Source organism: Prunus persica, chromosome G3 (assembly GCF_000346465.2).
Source record: "Prunus persica cultivar Lovell chromosome G3, Prunus_persica_NCBIv2, whole genome shotgun sequence".
In the NCBI taxonomy this organism is placed as follows: Eukaryota; Viridiplantae; Streptophyta; class Magnoliopsida; order Rosales; family Rosaceae; genus Prunus; species Prunus persica.
Genome location: NC_034011.1, coordinates 11,006,261 through 11,018,946, shown reverse-complemented (window position 1 = coordinate 11,018,946; position 12,686 = coordinate 11,006,261). Strand labels below are relative to the sequence as shown.

The 12,686-nt window shown below is 37.8% G+C and overlaps 2 protein-coding genes across 2 annotated transcripts; both read right to left on the bottom strand.

Annotated features, from left to right (window-relative positions):
- Nucleotides 380-3,582, bottom strand: LOC18779219 (seed biotin-containing protein SBP65). The gene is made up of 2 exons (XM_020559075.1): nt 1,569-3,582; nt 380-1,375 (listed from the first exon to the last, which is right to left on the bottom strand). The coding sequence occupies exons 1-2, from the start codon at nt 3,213-3,215 to the stop codon at nt 938-940; spliced, it is 2,085 nt and encodes a 694-aa protein (XP_020414664.1). The 5' UTR covers nt 3,216-3,582; the 3' UTR covers nt 380-937.
- LOC18778167 (protein trichome birefringence-like 39) lies at nt 5,574-9,063 on the bottom strand. The gene is made up of 5 exons (XM_007211349.2): nt 8,300-9,063; nt 7,940-8,111; nt 6,614-6,789; nt 6,364-6,522; nt 5,574-6,108 (listed from the first exon to the last, which is right to left on the bottom strand). The coding sequence occupies exons 1-5, from the start codon at nt 8,659-8,661 to the stop codon at nt 5,817-5,819; spliced, it is 1,161 nt and encodes a 386-aa protein (XP_007211411.1). The 5' UTR covers nt 8,662-9,063; the 3' UTR covers nt 5,574-5,816.

The following is a 12,686-nucleotide window of genomic DNA, read 5'->3' as shown; positions in this document are numbered from 1 at the left end:
AATACCCGGTAGGAAGTAAACAATGCAAAAAGCAGCTGTGAAAGGGGCTGAAGTGCTTCTGGTGGCATTAGAATGAAAGAACAATCTGGCGTGTGTGTCAACTAGCTTTAAGTAGTTGTGGAAGAACCTGTAGCATTATTAGTTGATGTATATTATAATTTTCTTACAGATATGGGATTTGGGATTTACCAATTTTATCCGTTGATATTTATTTTCTCAAAGCTGGTTGCTATTGTGCTATTTAAATATTATAGGCCCCTACTGAAAACGAAAAAAGATTATAACACACAATCTTTAGAACATCCATCCAGAAACCCCACCTGCAACAAAGTTTTGCCCTCTAAAAATATGCCCAAAGTGCTCAATGTCAATAAGCAAAGAACTTGATTATATCAAAATTATCATCCGCACTCAGCCAAGGATTGGAAAATAATGGAGCCATCAAAATCCAAGGGCTCTTGCTTCAGGTCGTTAGGGGAGACAGGTAGACGCATACATAAAAGCATGAGGCGAGAGGGTGACATTATAGACCTGTCTCTACACTTACTCACTTGTTGGTACTTTAATCCTTGAAATTTGTTGGTGGTCTAATCCTTGAAACTGTTGTAATTTGGCTAGAAAACTTTCAGAAAGCGTTTTTAACTTTTTAGCAGCAGTGTACAGATTTTTAAATGAGTAATTCTTCTTTGATCTTCTCTTGAATCCAAGCCCTCCAAGTTGGTCTACGTTAAGAAATTTGGTCCAGAGACGCAAAAACTAGACATCTCGTCAGAGCAAGTGCAGCAACGAGTTCTGTATACAGAATGCATATTCAAATTTAACTCGCCACAAAACAAACTTAACATCCAAACCAAAATTATACACACAAATTAAAAGTACCACAAATCTCAGTCAAAACTAAGACTCAGAAACTCCCTATACAACTCTGATTTATGCTTCACTTCATCTTGCCCACCCCTTGCTTGCCCTGTTGATCAGTTGATGAATTCCACTCCCCCTGGTTACCATTCTGCTCCTCCTCTTGCCCGATCACCATGTCTTTTGTCGTCTGGGCGATCTCAACCAAAGTCTCTCCGATTGCTCCCAGCACCACCCCTACGCCGGCACCGCCACCGGCAACTTGAGAGGTATCCATGCCACTCCTGTATTCCTCAGTACTCGCTTTGTCACCGCCTTCCTCATAAGTCCTCTCCTCTCTTCTTTGCTGATCACCACCTTCGCTCTGCGTTCCCTTTTGACCCTCCTCTCTTCTCTGATCCCGACTGATGTCCTCACCTCTCACGGTGCCCTGAACTTGACTCTGCCATTCCTGACCAGTCTCCCCTTGGTCCCCTTTGGATCCCTCTTTTTCTCTTCCTTGTTGAGTCAGACCCCCCTTAAGTAAAACCAAACATTGATTAAAACACAATGTACTCATCTGATACATTTCTACAGTACATAAGTGTTTCTAACACATATATGCAGCTAATGTATAAAGTCACAAAGCTAAATTAAAATGATGCACATATAAGATGTGAAATTGAATTTTAAAAAAATAACAGCAATATGTAATTTGTACTGTTCCATACCTGTGACTTATTTTGCTCAGCTGACCTCTTGGCCTCCACTTCTCTCTGTGCCTCCTCTCTCTTCCTAGCAGTGTACTCCTCTGCCTTCTCACCTGCCACCGCCGCAGCATCTTTAGCCATAATCAAGGGCTTGGAAACAATATCCACAGCTGTATGACCCGCATACTCCGCCGCCCCTTTCACAGTTCTAGCCGCCAACTTGGTCCCCTCCACTGCCGCCTCTGTCGTGTAATGCGCGGCACTCCAGCCAGCCACAGTCGCCTTGTCCTTCAAACCCACAGCCACGTCACCGGCATATGCCCCCGCAGTCTTCCCGCCCTCCAACGTCACGTCCTTGGCCTTCGCAGCCCCTTCTCCCACGTAATGCAGAGTGGTCTGTCCCGCGGACACCGCCACATCTTTCGCGTTCTCCGCTACTGGGGCTGTCTTCTCCACGACCGTCTTGCCTGCGCTGCTAAGAGTTTCTTTTGCCGTTTGTGCTCCTTGGACGAGTGTCTCCTTGGTTTGCTCACCTTTCTCTGAGACAAACTCGGTTGCGCTGCCAATCCCTTGCCTCGCCGATTCTTTAGCCTGGGCATAACGCTCCTCTGCTGCTCTTATTGCCTCCATGGAATTCTGCTGTGCTGCTGCTCTAAACTTTGAGATTTCTTCCAAAGATGGTTGCTGTTCTTTGTTTTGCTGCTGACGACCCTCCTTTTCTTCTCTGCCTATAGAGCCTCTCTCTTCCCCACCACCCATTTCCTCTCTACCCTGATCTCCTCTGCCCGTCGTGTTTGTGCTTCTTCCTTCCTTTTCTTCCCTGCTTTTCATCTCATTTTCTCTGCCTCCTTTAGAACTCTTCTCTTCCTCGAGGGTCATTTTCTCTATACCCTGGCCTATCTGTGTGCATCTAGATTGTTTATCAACTTCAGTACTTTCTCGGCCTTTATTGGCCGAACCCTTCTCTTCCTCACCACTCACTTCAAACTTACCAACAGATTGAGCTCTGCCTTTTCCTTCACCTCCAGCTTGCCCAAGAGATTGACGACCTCCCCCTTGTCCTTGGTGCTCTTCAACCTTCGCATGATATTGACCACCACCTTCTTGTCCTTGAGCCCCGACTTGTCGTTGGTGCTCTCCAACCTGACCACCGCCTTGGCCTTGAGCTCCTGCTTGTCGTTGGTGCTCTTCAACCTTCGTATGAGTTTGAGGACGCGCTCCACCTTGGCCTTGACCTTCACTTTGACCTTGCCCTTGGTGGTGCTCTTCAAATTTCCCACCTTGGCCTTCTCCTTGACCTTGAGTGCGGCCTTCGCTCTCTCTCTTAGCCTCGGCCTCTTTATCCGCCACCATTTTCGCAGTCCTCGCTTGATCAGCCTGCGCTTCTCTCTCCTTATCCTTGTCCTTCTCCACTTGATCCTTGAGAGACTCGAGCTCATGAGCCTCTTCTGCTTTTCCCATGCCCACATCACCTGCCGTGCTTCCACTCCGCGCTTTATCCTCATGCTGCTGCTGCGACTGCTTGCTGCTGTCCAGAGAAGTGTCTTTGCCTTCCGCCCCTCTCAGAGCCTCAAAGTGGGTCGTGATCTTCGGCACCTTATCTTTCTCAATCTCCACCTCCCTCTCCGAGGTGGTATTTTCCCTTCTCATTTGCTGCTCAGAAGCCATTTCCTCGCTTCTTTTTTTTCTTTTTTTTCTCTCGAAAATATTGAAAGCTGTTTAATATTGCTGGTTTTGGTTTTGAGTTTTGTTTTGTTTTGCTTTTTTCTGGGTTTGAGAACTGATGAGAAATGGTGGTTCGAGATTGGCGTTAAAAACATGAAGCCATGGCGGTGCCTGAGGAGGTGGTAAGGACGTCCATGCATGGAGAAGGACATGTGTTGGGTGGAGCAATGCCACGTGGTGGCTTCTGGGGAAGAGTCAGATATCATGTTCGACCAGGAGCTCACACGTCAATTGTTTTAGATTAGCATTATCGCACATTGGTTTGTCCGTACATGCAGGGACACGTGGCGAAGTCTTTCGGTGCCACGGAGGTCGACTTCTTCAGCCGTGCAAAACACATGGCATGTCTACTTATTGGACTTGAGACTCAGTGTTCATTTGGCATTGCTTATTTGAGGTGATAAGTGATCTTTAAAAAAATTTAGAAAGCCCAGCCCGTTTGATAAACTCTGAGAAAATTACTTATTGTTAAAAATCATTATGAAAGAAAATAACAAAGAGCATCTCCTACCGATATGTCAAAAGTGCCACATAGACATTTAACGGCTAGAAATAACATTTCACATCACTCCAACCAAATTGTCAAAGCTGATGTGGAATGAAGGTTGGAGGTTCAATTGTTACTTTTGACATCCCAAAAGCAAGATGTCAAAGAATATTTTATTATTTTTTTAAAGATAACTAGCTGTTACTTTCATTTATTATTTTTCTTTTTTATTTTTTTCTTCTTTATCTTAAATGATTTGACTGTTACAATAATTATTTATTTGATATAGTATAAAACTATGTAAATGACATTTTACCACATCAGCCATCAAAATTAAATTTGATGTTTGGTATTTGACATCTCCCTTGGAGATGCTCTAATAAGGTACTTTCATTTTCGAATTATGCAGGAATCAGTTTCAAAAAGACGCTGGGTTTAATAATTATGCGACAATCATTTTCTGATTATGCAGGAATCAGTATCAATAACACTTTTAAAAAAAAGTTTACCAAATGCCAAATTGCTTTCTTTCACAGCTGATTTTTCTCACGACAAATCTGACAGCGATTATTTTCACAGCACAACAATACCAAACTGGCTCTCAAAGATACCCGGCATTAGCTTCATGAATAAGATAATTACCAAAAGGAACACTGATTTATGGAACGATTGATTGCAAAAATATTTTGTCGAATGAGCCATTGATCAAATGTTTTGTTATGGGTTGTGGGTCAAAATGTTTTCAAGGTGGTTTTGATGGCCTAAATATGATGAAAGCCTATAGCTCTCTATATGGGTGGAATTTAGTCAGCCCGAAAGCTGCATTGGGCCCAGGCAGCCTATACACAGTTTCGCTATTTAATGAAGGGAATTCAAACACATGATATTACATGCATGGATGACTGTTGTTAATCACTTAAGATATAAATTCTTGCAATTTTTTCGTTTTTTAATTTATATATGAAGAGTTGCTAAATCAGTCCCTTATGGATATTTGGTCGTAAGTTCGGTCGCGTGGTGTAATGATTAGGAATTCATCGATTGCGCCATTATTTAACGGTAAAACTACGAGGGTTTAACATTGCATGGAAGAGTAATTCTATTCTTACTACATTTGTATATCACATTCTCATACCATACCACCTTATGTGGCAGATAAAGTTGACAACCATATCAATTAAAAAGTGTCAATAAATCATAAAAGAAAAGAAAATGTTACATTAATTTTAATTGACGTAGTTATCTACCACATCTGTCACATAAAATTATATAAAAATATAATATATATATATATATATATAAATACTTTAAGAGTAGCATTAATCTTCCATGGAATTGCCAACACTGGGCATGACATTGCAAATTTTTAAGCAAGATGTCTAAATTTGCGATTGATGTCATGTCGAACCTGAGAGGATAAAATGCAAATATCTACAAAACATGAAGGAAACATGCCTCCACGCTGGCATGTTTATGGCACGAGCACAGATTGCAAGCCCATATCGTGCTAGTATCTCGTTCGAGAAAATGTTTATAGACAGTCCTGATAAAGCAAAAGTAGAGCTGGCCCAACCTATTTTTAGCTCTAAATGATAGGTAAATAGCCAATACTTATTTAAGACCAAAAATATAAAAATAATAATAGTTATTGACCCAAAAAAAAAAAAAAATTGCCAATAACTATTACGATTGGTTCAGAAAGTTACACATCGATTGTGAGCAGTGGCGGAGCCACAGAGATGTAAAGAGGTGCAGTTGCATTTTCTCTATTTCGTAAAATTTCTGGCTCCACTACGGCTGCGAATCGAGTTAAATCACGAAAAAAAAAAAAATTCTATAATTTGAAGGGCAGTTTTCTACAATTCAAGGGATCAATAATCTGACTGCCAAATAATGTAAATATACAATTGAATCACGAACCCTTTTATTGCTCAAATGCACAAGTAATAAAATGCCCTACTTCCTGAAACAATGAGAGTTTCTTTCAAGAATTAATGCACCTAATTACGTTAAATACAACATTAATCAATGCTTGTGGAATTTTTATTTTTTTTCCTTCAACCAAATAGAGCTGCATATAGGAGGTCGTTCCAAGTATCTGGGAGGCCAGGAAGACACCAATGGCTGCAATCCGTCCCCCCGTGGCTGCCACTATACTTAGATGGGTGAGCATCTTTGCGCATTTGTGAGAGAAATGTAATGTCAAGAAGATAGACTGGTTTCTTAATCCTAGCCAACACTTTGTTGACTACAACCCAAGACAAGGGAATGCCTGCTGGGTACTTTGCTCCAAAGAATGGTTGTGTTTCACTTGAGCATGATCTTGTTGGTTGGTTCCAATCCCTGCCCCTAATTTCATATAAACAACCATCACTTATGTAAGATTGATTGCACTTTGTTAGTGTTTGCTTTCACAAACCAAAAATGTTACCGAATGTCTAAATTGGAACATGTCCAAAAAATTTAAAGATCAAAATGAAATTCGAGTATAAGTTCATAAATGATTACGGTTAAAATTCCGAAGACTACTATACATGACAACCACATAACATGTTAAATATATATAATAATAATAATAATGAAGTTGAAGATGAGATTACTCACTCATAGTGGGTTGGAGAAATCCCTTGGAAGAAGACCTTGGTTTTGGAAGCATCAACGTATCGGTTGACCCATCTAGACCAAGTTGTAAGTCCTTTATAAAACGCGACCAGACGGTTCATATCTTTGTACAATTTGCCCCTCTCTTCCAGATAGTCCCATCTGCAAACGGGCAAGACGACACGTTAATTTTGGAGGATATGGACAAAAAAAAGACCATGTGAATGCCATGAAAATGGGAGTGTAAACATACGGCTGTGCTCTTCCTGTGTGGGTCCACCAGTGCCACGTGTCGAAGATCAGCAGGTCCATGCCTCTCCATGCGTTGCCGCTCCTAATTGAGTCCAGCTTCAACACTCGGCCCACCTTCTCGTTGACAAGATCCACCAAGTATGTTGTCCGATATAGTAGTATTTGGACTCCATAATCCTGTCCAAGGAAATATATATATATACTTTTCATTAAGACTAAAAAGTCATATTTTTACTAAATAACTAAATATATAGAATTCGAACACCCGATCACATGTATAAAAATTAACACTAATAATTATTTGATCTACAAGCTATTTTTTTGATTAAATTAAAATCACACACTAGTGAGTCCTTTGCTATTGACACTAAAACTCGAACCCAAGACTTTGTTTGAAGAAATAAATACTCTAAACCACTATACTAATGAGTCGTTTATATAAAGAACATAAAGCACCCCATATATTCACTTCCATTTTGATACATCTCAATTTTAGAGAAGCAGGCAATGGAATGATTATAACGACCTCTCAATTAAGGCATCATAATTGATTGTTCGAAACTACAGTTCAATGTGAAATAGGGCTTTTCAAGCAATGGGAAGTTTTATTAGATTCAAACTTTCATTATACATTTTTCCCAAAAAAGCACTCATAAAGAAAAAAAAAAGGAAGGAAAAAGCAAAAGAGATCATAGATGACATAACCGTCTCGATTTTTCAATAAATCGAATCTATAGTTTGACAAAACAAAAGCAAACAAAAAAACCATGGGCGATCAAGAAATGTAAAGCTTCTAGAAATTTGAAGTTAAAAATGAAGCCGTAAAAGTAAGAGTATATTTGGGGTTCCTGCTTAAACGCTAAAAGCGCTTTCTGACAATAAAATATTTTCTCTTCGTTTAATATTTACATTAAAGACATATCTTTTATTTGTGTAATTTTTTTTTTTGGCTGCTAGAAAGAAAATTCATTTACCACATAAAATAGAACACAGCCTCTGACATACCACCGGCAAAGTGAAAAGACCTAAGCACCAATCACGCTCCACTTTTTAATGCTCTCACACTCTCCACAAGCTCATACAAGCATGGCAATCGTTCATACTTGAAACTAGCCCAAATTTTGCATCTCTCTTTCTTGTTCCAATGGGCAAAATAAATTTCAAATCATTTTGAATGGAAAAGCTTAATTACCTTTTCTTAAAAGCTACAGACTTAAAAGGGACAAAACATGCACGCACTGTTATATCCAATGATTATCATACCATCTCTTTTCAACCCAAAAAAAAAAAAGAAAAAAAAAGAAAAGAAAAATATCAACACACTCACCTGGAATGTGACTGAAGCTAATCCATCTCTTTTAAAATGAGTTGTTCTGGAATTTGGCACCCATGCATGAAGCATACATGTTAAAGACACCCACTGGTTGAAGCTAAGTGAGTCCCCTACAAACATAATCTTCTTCCCCCTCCATTTCTCCAAAAATTTCAACCCATTAAACCTGCAAACCAAAATTTTAAAAAATAAATAAAGAGGGTAAGTTTCTCTTGAGCATCCATTTCAATTTGTGCTGGCTCGACGAGTTTGTAAATTACAATTTGATATATATACAAAAATAAGACGTTCATACTGTCAAACAGTGATTTTTTTTTGTAAAGAAGAAGGGCTAAAAGAATGAGAAGCAGGTACCTGGGCAAGGCACAGGAGAAGGGCTGCCATCTGTATTTGAGGTAAGTAGAATCACGACGACCGTACTTCTGGCAGTCGAACTGCGGATCTAAGAAAGGACAGGTGGAGGAATCGTAGCGGGGCTTGGAGGAAGCGTCGTAGACCCACATACCACGGAACCAGTTGCATTTTCCTGCAAGCTTTCTGGGCACTGAATTGGAAGCAGCAGCAGCAGCAGAAATAGTTGAAGAAGCAGAAGCATTATTATTATTATTATTATTATTATCATTGAAGGAATTGAAATCCTCTGCTTTTGTTTGGTGGGAAACCAAAAACAGAGTTAAAAACAGAGTTGAAAACAGAGCTTTGAATAGGAAACCCATTTCCTTGGGTTTCGATCCACAATTTTTCAAACTATTGGTTTCAAAGAGAAAGCAAAAATAAAAAGGACCAGGAGGAGTGAAGAAAAAGTTGGCTGAAATGGCTGCTTATATAATGAATGAGAGAGAGAGAGAGAGGAAGGGGTTTCACATGGAATGTGAGACAGATTGCAATTTTATTTTTAAATTTCTGACAGGCGTTGTGAAATCTTTTAGATGGGTTTTTTTTTCCTTTTATTTACTGTGTGGGGTTTGAATCTAAAATAATGGGAAACAGTTTCCCTACCAAGAAAGATGGAGTGGGAAATACTTTTTGGAGGTAAATTTTTGGGAGTGGCAAAATGTCACATTTGCCCTTCAGATTTGTACTGTGCATATTTGCTGATGTCCTTTCTTTGATGTTTGTTGTTGTTGTTGGGTCCCAATTCAATTTATGAGCATCCCTCACTCCTACCATAAACCCTATTAATCTGTGTCGAACTCTCAGCCTGTCAATCTCTTCATCATCCCTTCAATATTATCACCAAACCACTGCTCCGCAAATCAAACCATTTCTCTCATGCCAACTTCCTATTGAAGAATGCTTGGCATTCCATTTTTTGATGCCTAGTTTGTAAGTTCATTCACGTGTGTTTTATATACGTGTGTGCCTCAAAAAATACGATAAAATAAACGTTTTTTTTTTAAAACCAAGCGTACAATATATGTATTATATATGTATACATTCTTCATATTTATTAAATAATATTAAAATCTTATATAAGGGCCGAATCTTTCACCGTAGTTTTTCAAAATTTTTACTAAATAACACACGTACATACTTTACTCGTATTTTTCCCGTGATTTACTATAAGTATGATGTGATGAAACTCCTTAATATCATAGGTACTAGAGTTAGAAAATAAAAGAAAAAACTCATAATTAAAAAATAAGAGAAATGCTAAACATCGAATTATAGACCATATTTAATTCATCACATCCTCTGTATATATAGAGTAGTTTGGATTTAGTCTTTTGTGCTATAAATAGGGGACCCTCCCTCGTACCGGGAAGACCGGCTTAACTTGTTAGGTACCTACAAGGACCACTTTTCATTGCTGTGACAGTAACCTGTGGAATTGTAGTGCAGCCAATTTAATAAGTTGGCTGATATTTTTTTGTTCCAAAATGACGTGTGACTTATTTGGAAGACAACTTTACTAGCACGACACTCCAAGCTAAGCAATTGGAAGCACATTTAATATATAGAAAATGGCTCGACTCCTTAAAATTAAGCAGTAGTGATTAGTATTTTTTTTCAAGGCAAAGGTGAGGTAAGGGTAAAGGTGTATTTTATTATCTCATTCGGATACTAAAATTACTTACATGCAGCATGTCATAATACGTGAATTGGTTACATTACGTGACTGTATTTTAGTATCATTCGATAACTTTTTGATTGCACATTTTATTTATCAACTAAGTAATGAAACACTTTTAGAGACATACTAATTGTTGCTTAAACCCAAAATAAAATCTTTACGGCCACCAAATTTGAAAAGAAAAAAAGGTTCTAGAGTGTCAATGTATGAGTTGTCGGACACTACACTCCTGACAAAATTCAACAAATTAATCAAACGTTGAGAAAAAAAAAAGAGAGAGAGAGAGGCTATTTTTAATATATATATATATATATATATATTTTAAAATTCTTGAGCGAATATGCAAAATAGGAGAATATTAGTCCTCTAGATCACGTTTGACAAAGTTGCATGCATTATTTAAGTCTTGGATTGGACCATTTTGGGTCGTCCTGATCCAGATTGTGGTTCACCCATATAGTTTGGTCATTTTGGAATTCTCCTTTTAGGCCATTGATGTTTACTGGTTAAATTGATTGATTGGGGTTCAATTTTGGTGAAATAAATGAACAACAGGTGGACCATTGGACCGTATCCAACACATGGATGGAACCAAAACCAAAGTTTAATCATAAATGGTTTAGCTTGCAAGCACAGATTGAAACTAAAAAAGTCTAAAATGAACTTTAGTCTAAAATGTAGGACTCATGTAAAGTCCACATAAAATTATAACATATTCTCATTTTTTTTTCATTTTCGAGACAAAAGGTTTGTAATAAAGTGTTGAGAGTACTAAGAAAGCGTTTCCCTATTATATTTTAGGAATTGAGTGTTCTATATTGTCTAATGCGTCAGTTACCATATTAAATTTTTGATATCCGAGAGATGATATGAGATGTGGAAGTCGTGTTCTATATCTATGATTTATTTAAGATTTCCTTTAAAAATGATGATGTTCTTGTGATGATATTATATGGCGTAGATTAGTTTGTGATTCAATCATTGCCAGAAATTTAGAGGCACAAACAATTAAATTCTTAGCCCAAACAAAAATTTTAAAGTGTATGGCGTAAGAAAGAAAATTTCCTTCCCTCAAAACATCACACGGTTTCTTTCTTTGTACATAATGATTAGCCATAACATGATTACGCGAATTCTTTCAAATTTTGAATCGCTAAAATAAGCTTTATTTTCTTCTTAAATTAAAAAATTATTTATTTTGTCAAAGTATTCGTCAAGATCTATTATTTTGTCATGGATCTCAATTATTTGTTCTTCGCCGGTGACACATAATATATATATATATATATATATATATATATTAGTTATAAACAACACACTATGAGTTGACTGGTCTGGTAATTAGATGGCATTGTACTATGAGGGCTCGTTTGGTACACAGGACTGTCTTGGCATGGACTATGCTTAGGGACTGGCTTGGCTTGGCTTGGCTTGGTCTAAGTTGGATAACACTTATCCTGCGTTTGGTGCATGCTTGGACTAGGACTAGAATTTTTTTTATTTTTTCAAAAATATCTATATATATATATGTATATATGTATTTTATAATGGGGGCGGATCCGTGGCACCATATTTTTTACACAAGTTTTGACACAATTTTTGAGCCATTAGATTACTTCACTTTTAATGGTTGAGATTAAATCTGACATGACAAATAATTTCAATGTTTTAAATAAACAATCATTAATTTTATTTTCTCTCTCATAAAATAAAATAAAATAATTTTCTCTCTGCTCCCTTTTTTTCTTGGAAACGTAATCTCTTTTCTTGATAGTATCCTTTTTTGCTTGGTACTCTAATCTCTCTTTTTCCTCACGCATACCTCTCTCTCTCTCTCTCTCTCTCTCTCTCTCTCTCTCTCTCTCTCTCTCTCTCTCTCGTGGGACCAAAAAAAACCTCCATCTCTCTCTCTCTTTCTTGGGACCAAAAAAAACCTCCATCTTTTTTCCCCCTCTCTCTCTCTCTCTCTCTCTCTCTCTACACTGATACCTGAGCATGCCTGAACGCAATGTGCCTTTCTAGGTATCTAAAGGCATCTAGATAAGGCACACCAAGACAAATTCGTTTGCAGCAAAACTGTAGTGTCGTAATGCTAGCGATAAAATTAGGGACATCCTAGTTTGTTTCCATGAAATAGTTCCAACACTTCTTTTTCTGGTTTTTCAATATGGCACATTACACTCTCGAAACTCCTGACTAACCATTGATTGGATAATGTACGTACTAAGATTTATCAGACTTAATAGAATCTCTCTCCACCTCTATCCCCTCCTTTTTATGTGCTTCCGTGGAAATATCTCATGATTTAGAATTGGTTCAAGTGCATATAAGTATAGTTTCCATGTGTTACTGTGGCCTGCTATGCCAATATGCTTGAAATCATTGGTAGCCATAGCCTAAACTCTGCAGATTTGGTAACTAGGCGACAATGAGTGATTTTGATCATGCTCATGCCAGACAGATTATATTTTATTTTATTTTTATGAGAGATAAAATAAAATTAATAATTGTTTATTTAAAACATTAAAACTATCTGTTATGTTAGATTTAATCTCAACCATTAAAAGTGGAGTAATCTAATGGCCCAAAAATGGTGTCAAAACTTGTGTAAAAAATATGGTGCCACAGATCCGCCCCCTTTTATAATATATATAATATATATGTATA

Bases quoted from the DNA above. Each gene is read 5' to 3' on its own strand.
- LOC18779219 (XM_020559075.1), bottom strand. From the start codon at position 3,215: ATGGCTTCTGAGCAGCAAATGAGAAGGGAAAATACCACCTCGGAGAGG. The intron at 1,376-1,568 runs GTATGGAACAGT...GTTTTACTTAAG, and splicing joins CTGAGCAAAATAAGTCACAG to GGGGGTCTGACTCAACAAGG.
- LOC18778167 (XM_007211349.2), bottom strand. From the start codon at position 8,661: ATGGGTTTCCTATTCAAAGCTCTGTTTTCAACTCTGTTTTTAACTCTG. The intron at 6,790-7,939 runs GTGAGTGTGTTG...TTCCTTGGACAG, and splicing joins TAGCTTCAGTCACATTCCAG to GATTATGGAGTCCAAATACT. The intron at 6,109-6,363 runs GTGAGTAATCTC...ATATGAAATTAG, and splicing joins ATTTCTCCAACCCACTATGA to GGGCAGGGATTGGAACCAAC.